Genomic DNA, 14,806 nt, shown 5'->3' with positions numbered 1-14,806 from the left:
TGCATTACAATTTGGAATGAAATATTAACAAAAAAACCTAAACAAGTTATGAAAAAATAATAGTATGAATGGCAAAAAAAAAAAACTAGATACTAAACTATAAAATGATCAAATATAAATTTCTTTTAAAAAATAAATAGTACAGTACGTTATTAAATTATATAGTAGTATTTATTTTATGATTAAATATAGTAATTTAATTATGTAGTGTGTTAATCAATATTACCCTAAATAGTTTAAAACCTTAATCAATGATATTTTCCTAAACTAGTACAGTTAGAAATATCCAATATTAATTACTTAAGGGTAAATCAGTCATAAAATTATATCCCCAAAATAGAATTAAATTAGAGGGTATTTTGTATATACAATTGTTGTTAATTTATCTTTTCTCATTCATTAATTGCCGATTTATTAATTGATTATCTTCCGATTCTGCTTCCCAAATTTACTTCTCTTCTCCATGTGAAAATTATCATTAAATAAGGTTATTATGGGCTTTGATTGTGAATTTGTGATAGGAGGTCATTTAGTGCCTACAATAAAATATTTTAATCCGTGTCGAATTAAATATTTTGAAGATTAAGATCATTGCAATAAATAAATAACATAAATAACGAGAATATTAAAATATACTCCGATGGAATAATATTTGGAAGTCAAACACAGAAATCGATATTCAAACCTTTTCCCTCTCTCTGTTTCACACACATACCTGTACGGCTGTACTCACTCTGTGTGCTTTTATTGCTGATCTCTCTCTCCCTCCCCCGCAAAAGTGAAGAGCTGCCGCCGCAAAAAAAAATCTCCGGTAAAAGCTTCCTGTTACTCTGTGTGTAAAGCAAAGGTAAAATAAGTGAGGTTTTTAAAATTTTTATAATTAGTAGCTTAGGTGTAGGGTTTCTCGTTGATTAGTATAGCTTGAATTCGCTAGCGAAGAAAATAGGGTAAAAAGTTGCTTATTTGTCTGTATTCTCATTCTGCTATGTTGTATGTTTTCCCCTATTTGTTTTCTGATTTAATGCGGTGAATGAAGATGTGTATGATTTAGTAGTTATTGTGTTCGATTTTGTCAGGTTATGAGCCATGGATGGAAATGATGGAGCTCGAAAAGGTACCGGAGAAAATGGCATGATTTTGAATCAGAATAGAACGGACGATGTGATAATTAATGTTCCTGAAGATGCAAAGGATACACAGCCTAACTTTTCAGGGGCATCACCTCTTAGAGAATCGAATGATTTGGGACTTAATGGTCAAATGTCGCCCCGGGTGAGTTTCACCGCAACTGAACCTGTGAGGATTAGTGCTATTAAGCCTCCCAAGATCCCCACAGGTGAGGGTATTACTAGGCGAAAATCTTTAGCCAGGTCGCTTTATTCTAAGACGAAAACTCGATTTGGTGAGCAGTCTGTGTTAATTGAGGGTAAGGTGATTGGTGAGAATTGGCCTGAAGCAGCTGAAGTGCCTAGTCGGGGTGCTTCATTTAATCATGGGAAGCCGGACATTGGTAGTGCTAGCATAAAGGAAAGGACTGTGCCAGTAACTCCGAAGACCCCTTTTGCGAATTCTTTTAGGGGACTGGATGAGGATGAGGAAATATATATGAAGGTTAGCAGTAGGAAGAAGCTGAAGCATAAAAAAGTGAGAGCCAAAGTTTTGGTGGAATGGTTGATATTTCTTTGTATTCTTGGCTGTTTGGTTGCGAGTTTGACAGTTCCTAGGCTGCAAAAGATAATGCTATGGGGATTATGTCTTTGGAAGTGGTTTGCCCTTGTTTTGGTAACCTTTAGTGGCTCCTTGGTTACTGAATGGCTGATTAATTTTGTTGTTTTGCTGATTGAGCTAAATTATTTACTGAAAAAGAAGGTATTGTATTTTGTTTTTGGCCTGAAGAAGATAGTTCAAGTTTGCATCTGGATTGCTTTAGTGCTTATCACTTGGGTATTGCTGTTCCGGGAAGGGGTGGATAAGTCATCACGTGCTACCACCAAAATTTTAGATATTATAACTCGAACTATTGCTTCGATGCTTGTTGGTTCGTTCTTGTGGCTATTGAAGAACTTGTTGTTAAAGATTTTGGCATCTTCGTTCCATGTGAACACATTCTTCGATAGGATTCAGGAATCAATATTTCATCAATACATACTATTTTCACTCTCTGGCAAGCCAATCATGGAGGCGGAACAAATGTTGGGAAGAGCAAGCAGTAATGTAAGTCAATTAAGTGTCACAAAGAAGGATAAGGATGGCAGAGAAAAGAAGGAGAAAGAGGTGATTGATATTAATAAGCTGCATCAGATGAGGCAAGAAAAGGTCTCTGCCTGGACCATGAAGATGTTAGTTGATGTTATATCTAAATCAGGGCTCACCACACTTTCTAATGCTCTTGATGAAAGTGTCTACAATGGGGGTAATGAACAAACTGACAAGGAAATAACAAACGAGGAGGAGGCAATTGCTGCTGCATATCACATTTTCAGAAATGTTGCTCAACATGGTTGCACGTAAGAAAATCATATATTAGAGTTGTGCTTGTGCCATCAGTGTCTATCTATCTTCATTTTTTCATTAAAATTTTCCTTGTGCAGGTACATTGACGAATATGATATGAGGAGATTCATGATCAAGGAAGAGGTTGACATTGTATTTCCAATGATTGATGTGGGTGAGACCGGGAAGATTGACAGAAAAGCTTTGACCGAATGGGTGGTACATACCATTTTCTCAGTCATTGAATTCCTTTCTTTTAGTGATAGTCATGCATTAAGTTTAATAAAGTGCTGCATTAGCATAATCAGTAACCTACTAAAACAAAATTGAATTCAGAGGTAAACGTTCATTGCAAACCAAAATGTGTGAACAGCATAATTATGCTTGCAAGATACTACTAATGAGGATAGGGGATTTTATTTAACGTATTGATGCCTCCATAGGAAATTTTTGTTTCTGTATAACTCAACACACTTCCCATGCTTATACATATACATAATGACAGTATATGGTGTTTATATTTGGTGGGTGGGTGGTCTGGTGGGGAAGCCCCCTAACTTATCATATGGCTCTGCCTTTAGTATAATGGACTTCTTTTCCAAGTCGTTCATAGATGTCAATCTGAACTGATGTGTTTTAACTGGATATGACAAGACACAAAAAACTGTGCTAATCCACTTTTCATATTTATGCAGGTGAAAGTTTACAAAGATCGCAGAGCGCTTGCCCATGCTCTTACAGACACAAAAACTGCTGTAAAGCAACTGAACAAGCTTATTACAGCACTTTTGGTGATTGTCATTGTGGTTATTTGGCTTCTCTTAACGGGAATAGCGACCACCAAAGTGCTTGTTGTTATGTCATCTCAGCTTGTCGTGGCTGTTTTTATGTTTGGAAATACTTGCAAGACTATCTTTGAAGCTATTATTTTCGTATTTGTGATGCATCCCTTTGATGTTGGTGATCGCTGTGTTGTTGATGGTGTTCAGGTGACTTTTCTGAAATTTGCTTGTGCTCTGCTAGTGTTGAGTTCATTTCATTAATCAGGCTTCTTCTGTCTTACCTTCTTCCATCTGGGGAAAACTGCAGATGATTGTGGAAGAGATGAATATCTTTACAACTGTCTTTCTGAAGGCTGATAATGAGAAAGTGTTTTACCCAAATTCTGTTCTGTCTATGAAACCCATAAGCAACTTCTACAGAAGCCCAGATATGGGAGATGCGTTCGAGTTCAACATTGATTTCAAGACACCAATGGAGAAAATAGGCTCTTTGAGAGAAAAAATCAAGAAGTAAGTTATGTTTTACGTTTAAGAAATTGTCAATAAGGTACACTTAGTTACTAGAATTATGTGCTACATTTTACCTCTGCATCTGGTTAAGACTTGAATTACATACTTGAATGCTCATTCTAGGTGCTTCTGTTCTAGATAAATCAAGTTCATCATTAATTACTCAAGTTGTTTCACTTTATCCTTGCAAATTGTTTGAGAGATCCGAAGATTTTAGAGATAACTATGTCTACAGCAAATTTTGTCAGATATATATACCCAATACTGAGACTGTTATTGTTGTACTTTGAAACTCCAGGTACTTGGAGAAAAATCCTAAGCACTGGCATCCAAATCACAACCTCGTCGTCAAGGAGATTGAAAATGTGAACAAGATAAAGTTGGCCCTCTTTATGAATCACACGATGAACTTCCAAGACTTTCCGGAGAGGAACAGACGCAGAACTGAACTGGTTCTGGAAATGAAAAGGATTTTGGAAGAGCTGCATATCAGATACGATCTCCTTCCTCAAGATGTTCATCTTAATGACTCAAGAACATCGACAGAAACCAGCAAATGAGGTTCCCTCTAACCCGAGAAACTAATAGGTTAGGTGTCTACTCCAAGTAAGTTATCTGTTTCCTTGCACACTGGCATAATAACTTCGTACGACATACTATGATTTTTAGTCAGTTCTACAAATGCTGATGAAAGAATTGACTGATCTGCTCTTACCAGATTATGATGATCTGATTGCTGAAAGATTCAAGTTCATACAGCAACATTGAATTCGAGGAGAGCAAGACTCAACAATTTTGCCATATTTGCTAGCTAGTTGTGAAGGTTTGGATGATATAATTTAGAACTAAAAGGTTTAATATATTTGAAGCACTTAGTCCTTGGGACAGTTCTAGAAGTTTGTGGGGTTATACTTAAATTGGAACTTCTTGTTTTATCATGATTAGATAATTTACTGATAAAACTGTCAAGAGATTTCTGATTGCATGGGTTTGATTAACTGTTTAAGTTAAGCATGACTCAACATTATGCCGTTTTGTTTATTCATTTGTTTATGACTCTCATATCCTATTTGCAATCGAAGTGAAGTAGACTATTCGAGGCTTGTTTTTATAAATCAATTTAGATAAACTTGTAAATTTAGTAGTATGTGTCAATTTGTTAGCTCCTCCATTCTAAGCTACTTGTACCATTTCTTTTGGGCACAGGAATTAATGTGTAAGATTGCGACAAACTAGAGTTGATCATACACTTGTACAATCAAATAATATGCGTAAGGTTCGTCGATTGAATTGTCCGAGACTAGATTAGCAAAGAAATAATCATACTAGTTCATCAATAATACCCCCAACCCAAAACTCGAGAAAAAAAAACACGTTATAATATGTTCATCATATTAGGTCGACACTTCAAACTTATGTGGTGTAACGTCCAATTTTCTATTTGTGCTGGTATTAGTATCTCTACATATATCATCATCAAGAATAAGGTGTTCCTAATACTACGAAGTATTGTGATGTGTGTTGAAACTTGAAAACAGACTATTCATGCATTTTAGGCTATATTTGGTAGCCGTGTAAGACACAAACTTTGAGTTCCTTGAAAATGTGTTTTTCAAGCATTTTGTGATTGAATTTTTTCCATAGTTTAGGCGTTTGGTTCATACTCATATTGGATAGCATGAAATTGGGATGTCTCATGTTTGGTTGTAGAAATGGTATGTGTGACAAAAATGAAGTTTCCAGTTTTGCCCTTAAAATAGGAAAAGAAATGTTAATCTCCAAATTTAATTTCCATAATTCTCCTTTCCAACTACGCAAATGGCGCCCCAGCCAGCAATGCATGTTGTGCCAAGACTTGAAGCTCCTTCAAGTTGGAAAGCTCCAAGGGCAGTCCATCAAAATCACCTCAAAAATCACACAGGGCACCAAATTGTCGACGAAACAAGGTTTCTCATTGCTCGCAAATTCGTAGACATAAATAAGGAAAAATCCTTTCTTTATTCCAAACCCAAAGACCAAAGCTCTTCAATTTGCGAAAAGCTATTCTTAAAAAAATAGGCATTTCTTCCGCATATGCAAGCAAAATTTCGGTAGGAAAAGACTTCCGTTTTCAAGAGATTTGAGAAACTCCAGAGTTACTAAAATGTTTTTGCATAGTTAATTAAAATGTTTTTTTTATGGGTTTTTGGCAGGACAGTGGATTAACGGTCCTCCCATTTAGCGGATCACTACGTACCCTGATTGATCACTCCTCGTAATACTATTATGCCGAAATACGGGAGGCCTTTGGAATTGGGATTTTAAGCTTTTGCAAGACTATTAACAACCATACATTACACGTTTATTCTGTAGGTAGTCATCACATCAATAAACTAACACCGAACCAAGACAAAACACATCAACCTTTTATCGTTTTAATCCAAAGAAACGTGTGTTTTAGAAAGTCCAAAAATAACGAAATTATACTACTACTAATCACTCCGATTTCGGCAAAGAATTGAAGAAATCAACATAGTTATGATAGGTACATTTTCATTATTTTAGTATTAAAAGGTCATTTATGCGGAGTCGACAAAGAGCCACCCCACAATCCACATGTCTGAACGAATAAAATATACAAAAATTGTAAGTAAATAAACTCTTTTTTTTTTTGTGTTTTATATTTAAAATCAAACAGGATTGAAAATTTGAATTTTGAAAAATACTTCAAAAGAAATTCTTTAATCCAATCCAAAAAAAAACCAAAAAAATGAATGGAATTGATAATAGTCACATTTTGTCATTTTGAATCATCACACAATAAGAGTCGCACTTTACTTTTACTATAAACGGTAAGAAGACCCCATATTCCACCAACTTATTCCACTCAAATTTTATTATAAAATAATATATATAAGTGAGACACATATTCTACTAACTTATTCAATCCATATTTCTTTATACATAGTACAGTATTTTCTTAAAATTCTTGCTCACACAAAGTGTGGCTCCTATCGTTGGACGAAGATACTACTAGATAGTAAATTATAATCCATTCATTCCATTAGTGTTGAATTATAGTACTATTTCTTTTTGGTATGTGCGGAGCCGGAGTATTATAGTTCGATCATTTCCTTTTTAGCATAAAACACACTTATTTTTATTTATTTTGTTATGTATCTTGCTTTATTTGTTTTATTTTATTCTTTGTCTTATTTCTTTTATCATATTAATATTTACTTTATGCTCTCCTACTTTGTTTCCACTCTATTTAATTTACAAAATGGTTATTCCTTAATTTTATGCTAAAAAGAAATGCCAACACTTTGATGTCTAAGGTTGATCACATGCATGTATCATGTATGTCAAATGAAAGTTTAGAACTTGGCCGGCAATCATTGAGTTTACAACATTCAACTCGAAAAATTCCACTTGCATTAATTGGGCATGTTTTCCTATTTTGGAAGATATCTAAGGTTGATTACAATTAGTATATCCCTAATTCGGCATGTCGGACTAGGTTCTAGTGACCTAATTATCCCCTGTGCAATAATTGAGTCCTCGTAATATGATTACGACCCAAGGAAAATAATTGAGTCCCCGTACTAATTTCCAATGATTTGCTCATTTTATTTAATAGTCATTTGTTTAATTAACAACTTTATCTGGTGGGGACATCATTTTTTTTAATCATTTTTAATCCAATTCATTTTAATTAACAATCATTTTTAGTAGCATTTTTTTGTAGTGTACCTATTTTGCTCCGACCCGTCCGATTCTTTTAATCTCTCCGTCTCATCCTTGTTCTACGTTCGCTTTTCATATGTGCATACGTGTGATATATCAATATCATATTTGCATCCGTATGTAAATGTCTAGGTGGGCATTATATTGAATATTGTCTCTCAATGGAGAGAAATGACTATTGAGTTACAGTGAAACTTGCAATTATATATTGTGACATTTTTTTCAAATAGAGGAACAAATAGTGTAAATTTTCAATTGGATCAGTAGATCTTTTTTTATTAATTAACGGGTATTGTTGCTCTTAATTAATGTGGTTTAAAACCTATTGCTTCACAAGTTATAACTAATTTGATTAAATAATAATAATTTTTAATTAATTAAACTATTAGTTAGTCATTTAAATAATTTGATTTTAAATTATATGCAATGAAACAAAAGTTGTTATTATTAATCTTATTAACCAAATATTTTAGTAAATTATCTTAGCAATCAAACAATAATATAAAATCTATACTAAAATAGTCTTGGATAAAGAGCATCTCACTCTATTCCTAATTGTGTCTGACTATTATATAATTATTGCTTATGATTGAATTGGCCCGAAAATACATAAGGAATCTTTTATCTCAAAGAAAAAGAAAAAGCCAAGACACATAATTAAGTTTAACACTAACTTTACCTTGTGGGGCCAGCCCCAAATTAAACAAAGAGCTTGATAAACACTATTAACCACACACTTTGTGAATGGAGGGAGCAAATAATTAATTGAGGTATTATTTGGATCCCAAGATAAGGTACGTAGGTACCAAATTATTTAATACTCCTAGAAGCATTTGTTAAACATATTTATTGGTGGGGCAAGCCGCTAATTAAATAACTGAGTTTAAGAAACACTACTAGCTATACACTTAAAATCTATCTATAAATACACTCTTCCCATTTCAAGAAAATCACAACATAACTGAGGTCCAGAAAGAAACCTTCCTTTTTCTAAATGAGAATTTCGACCCCCTTGAATTTTTGAAGAGATTCCTATTTTTCCGGATTTAATTTAATTCTTGGGATATTTATTCAAATTAAATCCAAGACCCAATTATTCCTTATTTTTATTGAAGAAAAATCGAGCCCCTTGTTTCCTAGGCGATTTTCGAAAATCACCTATGTTGGGAAGGAAATATTATTTTTCTTGTTTAATTGATTCCTTACTTGATTTCCTTACATACCTAGAATTTAAATATTCTACCAAATCTTTCCATACCTTAAGAGATCTTGCCTTATCTTATTTTAGTTGATATTAAAAAATCCCTTCCTTATTTACAAGGCATAGAACACGCCTATTTCATTCTTCCAAGAGGGGATTTTTATTTTTATTTTGCTCCGTAATATTTTATTCTACTCCGTGAAATATATTCAAGACAAAATCTTGGCTAAATAAATAGCCTAATTTTTGAAATTCTCTCATTTGTGCCTTAGGGCTTATTTTTGGTATTTCTTCTTCCCTACTCCACAATATTGTTTTATTTAATTGTGGAGAACAAATCTTACCAAATATTCTATTCTAATTACCTAAAGATCTTGTTGAGCACTATAAATAAGAGATAACCCCAACCCTAGCCCCCATAATTTTCGAAACCCTCCTCCCCTCACTCTCTCAAAATTTTCTTCTTCCATCCTCCAATATTTTGTCATCCTTTGAGAAGAATTTGAGTTTGAACACCAAGATTCTTGAAGAACCAAGTCTCTACTTTGTTTCTACCGATCGTTTTTCTCTAAAAATGTATTTTTGCTATGAGTTCTTCTTCTTCTTCTTCTTCTTCTTCTTCTTCTTCTTCTTCTTCTTTCCAACCGATTAATCGGCCTTCTTGAACCCTCATGCATCTTGGTTGAGTGAAGGTGGGATATGGGAATATGCTACATATGTGTGTGGCGTGTGTATGTGTGTGGCGTGCGTGTGTGTGTGTGTGTTGTGTTTGCGTAGTATGAGTTTGATGACTAAATATTCTAGGGTTACATATGTTGATCTAAATCTGAGATGTGAATGAAATTTGTGTGATAGACGTGATCTTGATTGATTAGTAATGATTCAGATAAATCGATGGGAAAAGGGAAAAGTAATGAGACATGCATGAGTAATAGTTGTGTTGAACCTGATTGTGATATGTGCCTATGTGATTAAAAGGTGAAACCTCGATTGCGAAGCCAGATAACGAAAAAGCGAAACTACTTGAAATCTAAGCAGTCGAGGTGGGCTTTATTCTTAAACTCCTTCTTTATACTGCAAAAATTATGAAAGTGGAGAGATAAGGGTGGTTTAACTGTTATGCCATGCCTATATACGTTTATTGTGATATTGTGTGCCTGATGCCTAGTTTGTGAGTTCGTTCCATTGGGCTATAGGGCTATGGATATGATTATACAAATTCGGGTCTGAGTATGGGCCGCAAACCCTGCCAGGCTGTGTACACGAGGGGATCGGGAGCCGTCCTTGCTAGTCGGCCGGTCTCGTGGGCGAAAAGCGTGGCCACGCTTTCGTCGCACTATGGAAAGATTGAGATTGTGATATGTGGAAAGTGATGAGAAAATGGGGAGATATTTGACTGGCCAGTCTATGAAAATATTTTGTGATACTCGTGATATTTCTCTTACAATTGCTTAAAACTCGAGTTCACTTGGTAAGGGTGGCATAACTTGATAAAATGATTTGGCAACGAGCTCACTGAGTATTTCAAAATACTCAGCCCTGCATGTGTTTTCCTTATGTGCAGGTTGAACGATGACGAGCGGTGGCGGGTGTTGAGCATGATAATTAATTAAGATGGAAATTATGAACTTCAAGTGTAGTCGTGTCTTCATACATAGCTGCACTTTCTCTTGGTCGTCTTCCGCTGAGTTTTAATACATTTTAGGATTTGTTATGGATATTTTTGCACTCTCTTTTCGGATTTGAGGCCTTAGCCTTTTTCTCGTGATTTTTGTCTTGAACAGTATGTCGTACTCTTGAGAATTTGAACGTCTTTTATGATACCCCTTTCTTTTTCTTATTCAAGCTTCTAGGTTGAGTTGTTGTTTTAAATGTTCTGATTATTTCTTCTTAATCTTTGTTCAACACTTCTTCAATGAAACCCTAGCCTATACTTTGTTGCCTTTAAGTTCAGTTTTTGGTAGCAGTCGCCCCATTTATTGTACCCTAGGAGGGCGGGCTGTCACAGAAATTATGCAGTGCGCGATGCAACGAACCCTAATACCGTGGTTATGAGGAACGAGAACGTGTTCAGCACACTCATCAAGATCGAAGCTGAACGTACCACCACCAACAACGCCTACGTTCACCTACGCTTCTGCAATACCAATAGATACTGGCAGAGGAATACCGGCAACGACGCCATTGTGGCTCAATCCAACAAGCCTAACGAAGACATGTCAGACAGATCATGTACTTTGTTTGAGGCGATCATGACGGGGCCCGACACTTTCTACCTCACCCACATTCAGACCGGGTGGCGCGTGGTCATACTATCTAATGCCTTCCAATTGTCACGGGTATCCCTAGGCTATGCTGGCCTCCTAAAATTTATGAATTGGGATTCGTTGGTTCATGTTCCTAGCCACGTCGCCTTCCAGGGATTCAACGACAGCTACCTCAGGGGAGTCTGGGCGGAGAATGCCCAATTCCTGCAGTTCTCATCCAACGATCCCAACGAACGCTCTTCCAACCACCAGGTCCAACTCATGCCCGACGGCCATGTCCGTATATACTGTCAACATTTCACCAGGTATTCTTTTTCATCGAAACCTATACAAAATGACTAAACTGGTAAGTTATCCTAGTTTTTTGAAAACAAAAAAATGTTAATATTAATACTCCCTCTGTCCTACATAATTTGTCTCATTTTTCCATTTCAGTCTGTCCCACATAGTTTGTCGTTGTCCCATTTCACTTTTTACCATTTTTGGTAGTGGACCCTATATTCCACTAACTCATTCATACTCACATTTTATTATAAAATTAATATATAAAAGTAGGACCCACGTTTCACTAATTTTTTCAACTCATTTTTCACTACATTTCATGTAAGGTGGTGGCGGTACCACAATGATTGGATATGGGCGTCAACCCTGAACCCGTCCATCGACGACAGAAACCTTCTCTTCTGGCCAGTAAAAATCGACAACAACACCATCACCCTCCGCAGCGTGGGGAACAACAAGTTCTGCAAACTCCATGCCTGGGGCAACATAAACCGGTGCCTGAACGCGGCGACTGACACTATCGTGAACGATGCCAGGATCAGGGTGGTGGTGATGCACTTTTTATTTGCACTATAAATACCTGCAAGTATACAGAGTAGGTATAGTATAGCAAAAGGTTAGTACCGGGTATCGAACACGGGGAAGATGTACACAAAGTGTCTATCTTCTACTAGAACTCAATTACTATCTGGAGAAACAAGAATTTTTGGAAACTTTTGAAAACAGTAAATATTAAAAACAGTAAACAACTAAATGCAAGCAAATCACGGAGAGAAAAGTATAGAGATAAGGGGAATTCCAGGGATGTGCTTTCACTTTTATGGTTATACAAATTCCAAACTACAATACCCTAGCACAGTTAATACTTTGAAAGGACGAGTCACCTAGCTTATGCTCATGCGATACAAACGTTGATTACTAACATTAGGGTTGTCAATCCTAACACGTAACTCCAAAAAGCTCCTAAGACCCTTGAAAAGTCCTCACTCTCAATTAACAGTGCCGTTTTAAAGGAAGCTAACTGTAGTGTCTACTAAGTGGATCTAACTCGCTAGAACTCTGTCACAGTTATGAAGCAAGTTGTATTGAATCATACATAAATGTGTCACTCAATTATGAAGCATCATGATTAACTTAGGGAAAAAACAAAGTAAAAACAAAACGGATATTAAATAGAAAACGGAATTGTATAACTAAAGTTGCTACTAACACATCCCTAGAATCCTATGAGTTTAGTTACACATGACTGAATAAACTAAAAACATAGATTGAAGGGAAAACAATTTGAACATAAAACTAAAGCAAATAAAACCCGTAGGTTGAATCCTTGTCGTTCTTGATGTTCTTGAAATCCTTCTCCAACTCCTTGCACAATTGAAGTACTCTAGCTTTTGATCTCTATGAATGTTGCAAGTAGTCACTCTCTTTCTCTATGAATGTGTTCTTGTTGTCTGAAAACTCTTTTTGATGAAGCTTGAGGTCCTATTTATAGGGGGAGATTATTCCTCATCATAGAAGGAAAAGATCTTCAAAATTTGGTAAATCTTGGAGCAAATCTAGGGCTGGTCGGATTCGCCGCCTTTCTCCGTGCGGGCCGCCGCACCTTGGCCGCGGTCGCCGCGTTGGAGTCCAGAGACTCTGACCCTTCGGTGGCGGACCGCCACATGTCCTCCGGCGGTCGCCGGCGAGACTCTTCTCCTAGCGTAAATTTCCGAGGCGGGCCGCGCCACATAGCTCGATCCGGGGCCGGGCGGTCGCCGTACAACTTCATGCGGCGGTCGGCTGGTCGCCGTCTCGACTCAGATTTCCGCACTATGCGTTTTTACTCCCCTTTTCGGCTCAAATATGCACATTTCTCACAAAACACGTCAAAATACCAAAATGTATAGAATATGCAAATAATGGACATGTAGAGTGATTTTGATAACAAAAACGGACCAAATAATGGCCTTAAAACAGTGCAAAATCCGGGCGTATCAGGTGGAACTCGTGTCGGACAGAAAAATTTACAACGTGAGGTATCGGATGGAGGACGCCAGGATATACGGGGAGACGGCCTACGTGGCAGGGACCACCACCGCCACCAACTTGTCAAACGATCACGTACGAAGACTCCAGCAGTTACACCTTCAACCGCAGCTTGTCTCTGACGGCGGGGGTGACGACTAGTATCACGGCGGGCGTGCCTTTGATCGCGGAAGCAACCATTGAAATCGGGTATCAGGTGAATACGACGTTCGAGTGGGGCGAGTGCAAGACTAGGACGATGTCGGTCACGGCTACGGGGACGATTCCTGTGCCGCCAAGGAGCGTGGCGTCGGCGATGTGCCTTACTCGTACACGCAGCAGGAGCGGAGCTCCACCACCGGCCTAATCACGGAGCTTGATTATGATGATGGTCTTGACACTGGCGTCAGCTGTTACAACTTCAACTTTGTCATCCAAAAGACTAGACCTATCGCTGATCCCTCACTCAATTTCGATTTACCAAATTGAGTGACAATTCACTGCATTTCGAGGGTTTTTTTCATCAACTTCTTCTCAAGTTGGTTTTTTCCCTCATTATCCTTGTATTTTAATTTTGTGTGTCTCAATTTACTAATACTTAATAAACTTGCATGCTTTTTTTCACAAGAGTTTTTTAGCATAAATTAATATTTTAATCCTAATTCGGCAAGTCGGACTTGGTTTTATTTTATGTACCTAATTATTCCAGGTGCACTAATTGATTCCTCGTATACTATGATTACGATCCAAGAAAAATAGTAGTATTAATTTCCAGTTATTTGCTAATTTTATTTAAGAGACATGGTTTAAACTTTATTTGGTGGGGATATCAATGATTAATTTGCTCATTTTATCGTTGCTAAACTGATGAAGACAAAATGAAGACAGCTCGCATTTTATCAATTTTATCAATGCTTAGCTGATGACAGCTAATCTAAGAAAACAAAATTAACTATCTTTGTAATTAAAATGACCGTATTCTTGAACAACATGAAATTTTAAGTAGAATTATTGGATAGAGTAAAAGAAATAAAAAGTAATAATTGAATATTTTAATAAATAGAGAGGAGAGAGTGTGTGTGTGTTATTTCTATAAATAAAAAGTGGTCATGCTAATTGAGAAAAAAATTGTCATCTTAAATGTGAATGTGATGGAGAGAATAAAACTTTTTATTGTTAATAATCCTTTTTCAAATGATTAAAATCTAAAAAAACATGTATTTTTTTATAAAATGTGAAAGCAACACAATAAAATAATACTCCTAAATCTTTTTGGTGGAACAAAATAATAGTAAATCTTTAACGCGACCCGAGTTGTGATCAATGTCGTACTCTTCTTAAAGATCGAACTAGAGACCAAATTAGGGCCATCGATTCATTTTCTTAATCTTGTGGCTAGGATTAATTTACAATTAATATAATATTTTATTCAATAAAAACTTTTTTTAATATATTTTTTTAATTTTTTTTATTAGGATATATTTGTGTTACTAGACAGAGAAATAACGATATACTATCTGTTATTATTATCAAACTAA

General features: G+C 36.2%; 2 protein-coding genes across 5 annotated transcripts; both read left to right on the top strand.

Annotated features, from left to right (window-relative positions):
* Window positions 1-712: 712 nt before the first annotated feature.
* LOC125192154 (mechanosensitive ion channel protein 10-like) lies at window positions 713-4,770 on the top strand. Of its 4 annotated transcripts, XM_048089632.1 has the most exons (8): window positions 713-847; window positions 1,077-1,272; window positions 1,411-2,507; window positions 2,592-2,712; window positions 3,189-3,482; window positions 3,583-3,785; window positions 4,084-4,391; window positions 4,504-4,770. In XM_048089632.1, the coding sequence occupies exons 2-7, from the start codon at window positions 1,087-1,089 to the stop codon at window positions 4,343-4,345; spliced, it is 2,163 nt and encodes a 720-aa protein (XP_047945589.1). In that variant the 5' UTR covers window positions 713-847; window positions 1,077-1,086; the 3' UTR covers window positions 4,346-4,391; window positions 4,504-4,770. The 4 variants fall into 4 exon arrangements, with proteins under 4 accessions (XP_047945589.1, XP_047945587.1, XP_047945585.1 ...); XM_048089630.1 differs by having other exon boundaries at window positions 1,077-2,507; window positions 4,084-4,373; XM_048089628.1 differs by having other exon boundaries at window positions 1,077-2,507.
* A 5,993-nt stretch (window positions 4,771-10,763) lies between these two features.
* Window positions 10,764-13,757, top strand: LOC125195274. The gene is made up of 4 exons (XM_048093450.1): window positions 10,764-11,284; window positions 11,588-11,804; window positions 13,221-13,364; window positions 13,524-13,757. Exons 1-4 carry the CDS (start codon window positions 10,764-10,766, stop codon window positions 13,755-13,757), a joined length of 1,116 nt encoding a protein of 371 aa, XP_047949407.1.
* Window positions 13,758-14,806: the final 1,049 nt, after the last annotated feature.

Source organism: Salvia hispanica, chromosome 6, assembly GCF_023119035.1.
Source record: "Salvia hispanica cultivar TCC Black 2014 chromosome 6, UniMelb_Shisp_WGS_1.0, whole genome shotgun sequence".
In the NCBI taxonomy this organism is placed as follows: Eukaryota; Viridiplantae; Streptophyta; class Magnoliopsida; order Lamiales; family Lamiaceae; genus Salvia; species Salvia hispanica.
Note: the sequence above shows the minus strand (reverse complement) of the source record. Positions and strands in the feature narration are given on the sequence as shown.

Coding starts and splice junctions, on each gene's coding strand:
- LOC125195274 (XM_048093450.1), top strand. CDS start 10,764: ATGAGGAACGAGAACGTGTTCAGCACACTCATCAAGATCGAAGCTGAA. Junction 11,805..13,220: donor TGAACGATGCCAGGATCAGG/GTGGTGGTGATG, acceptor GCCTTAAAACAG/TGCAAAATCCGGGCGTATCA. Junction 13,365..13,523: donor CCAACTTGTCAAACGATCAC/GTACGAAGACTC, acceptor GTGCAAGACTAG/GACGATGTCGGTCACGGCTA.
- LOC125192154 (XM_048089630.1), top strand. CDS start 1,087: ATGGATGGAAATGATGGAGCTCGAAAAGGTACCGGAGAAAATGGCATG. Junction 2,713..3,188: donor AAGCTTTGACCGAATGGGTG/GTACATACCATT, acceptor ATATTTATGCAG/GTGAAAGTTTACAAAGATCG. Junction 3,786..4,083: donor TTGAGAGAAAAAATCAAGAA/GTAAGTTATGTT, acceptor TTGAAACTCCAG/GTACTTGGAGAAAAATCCTA.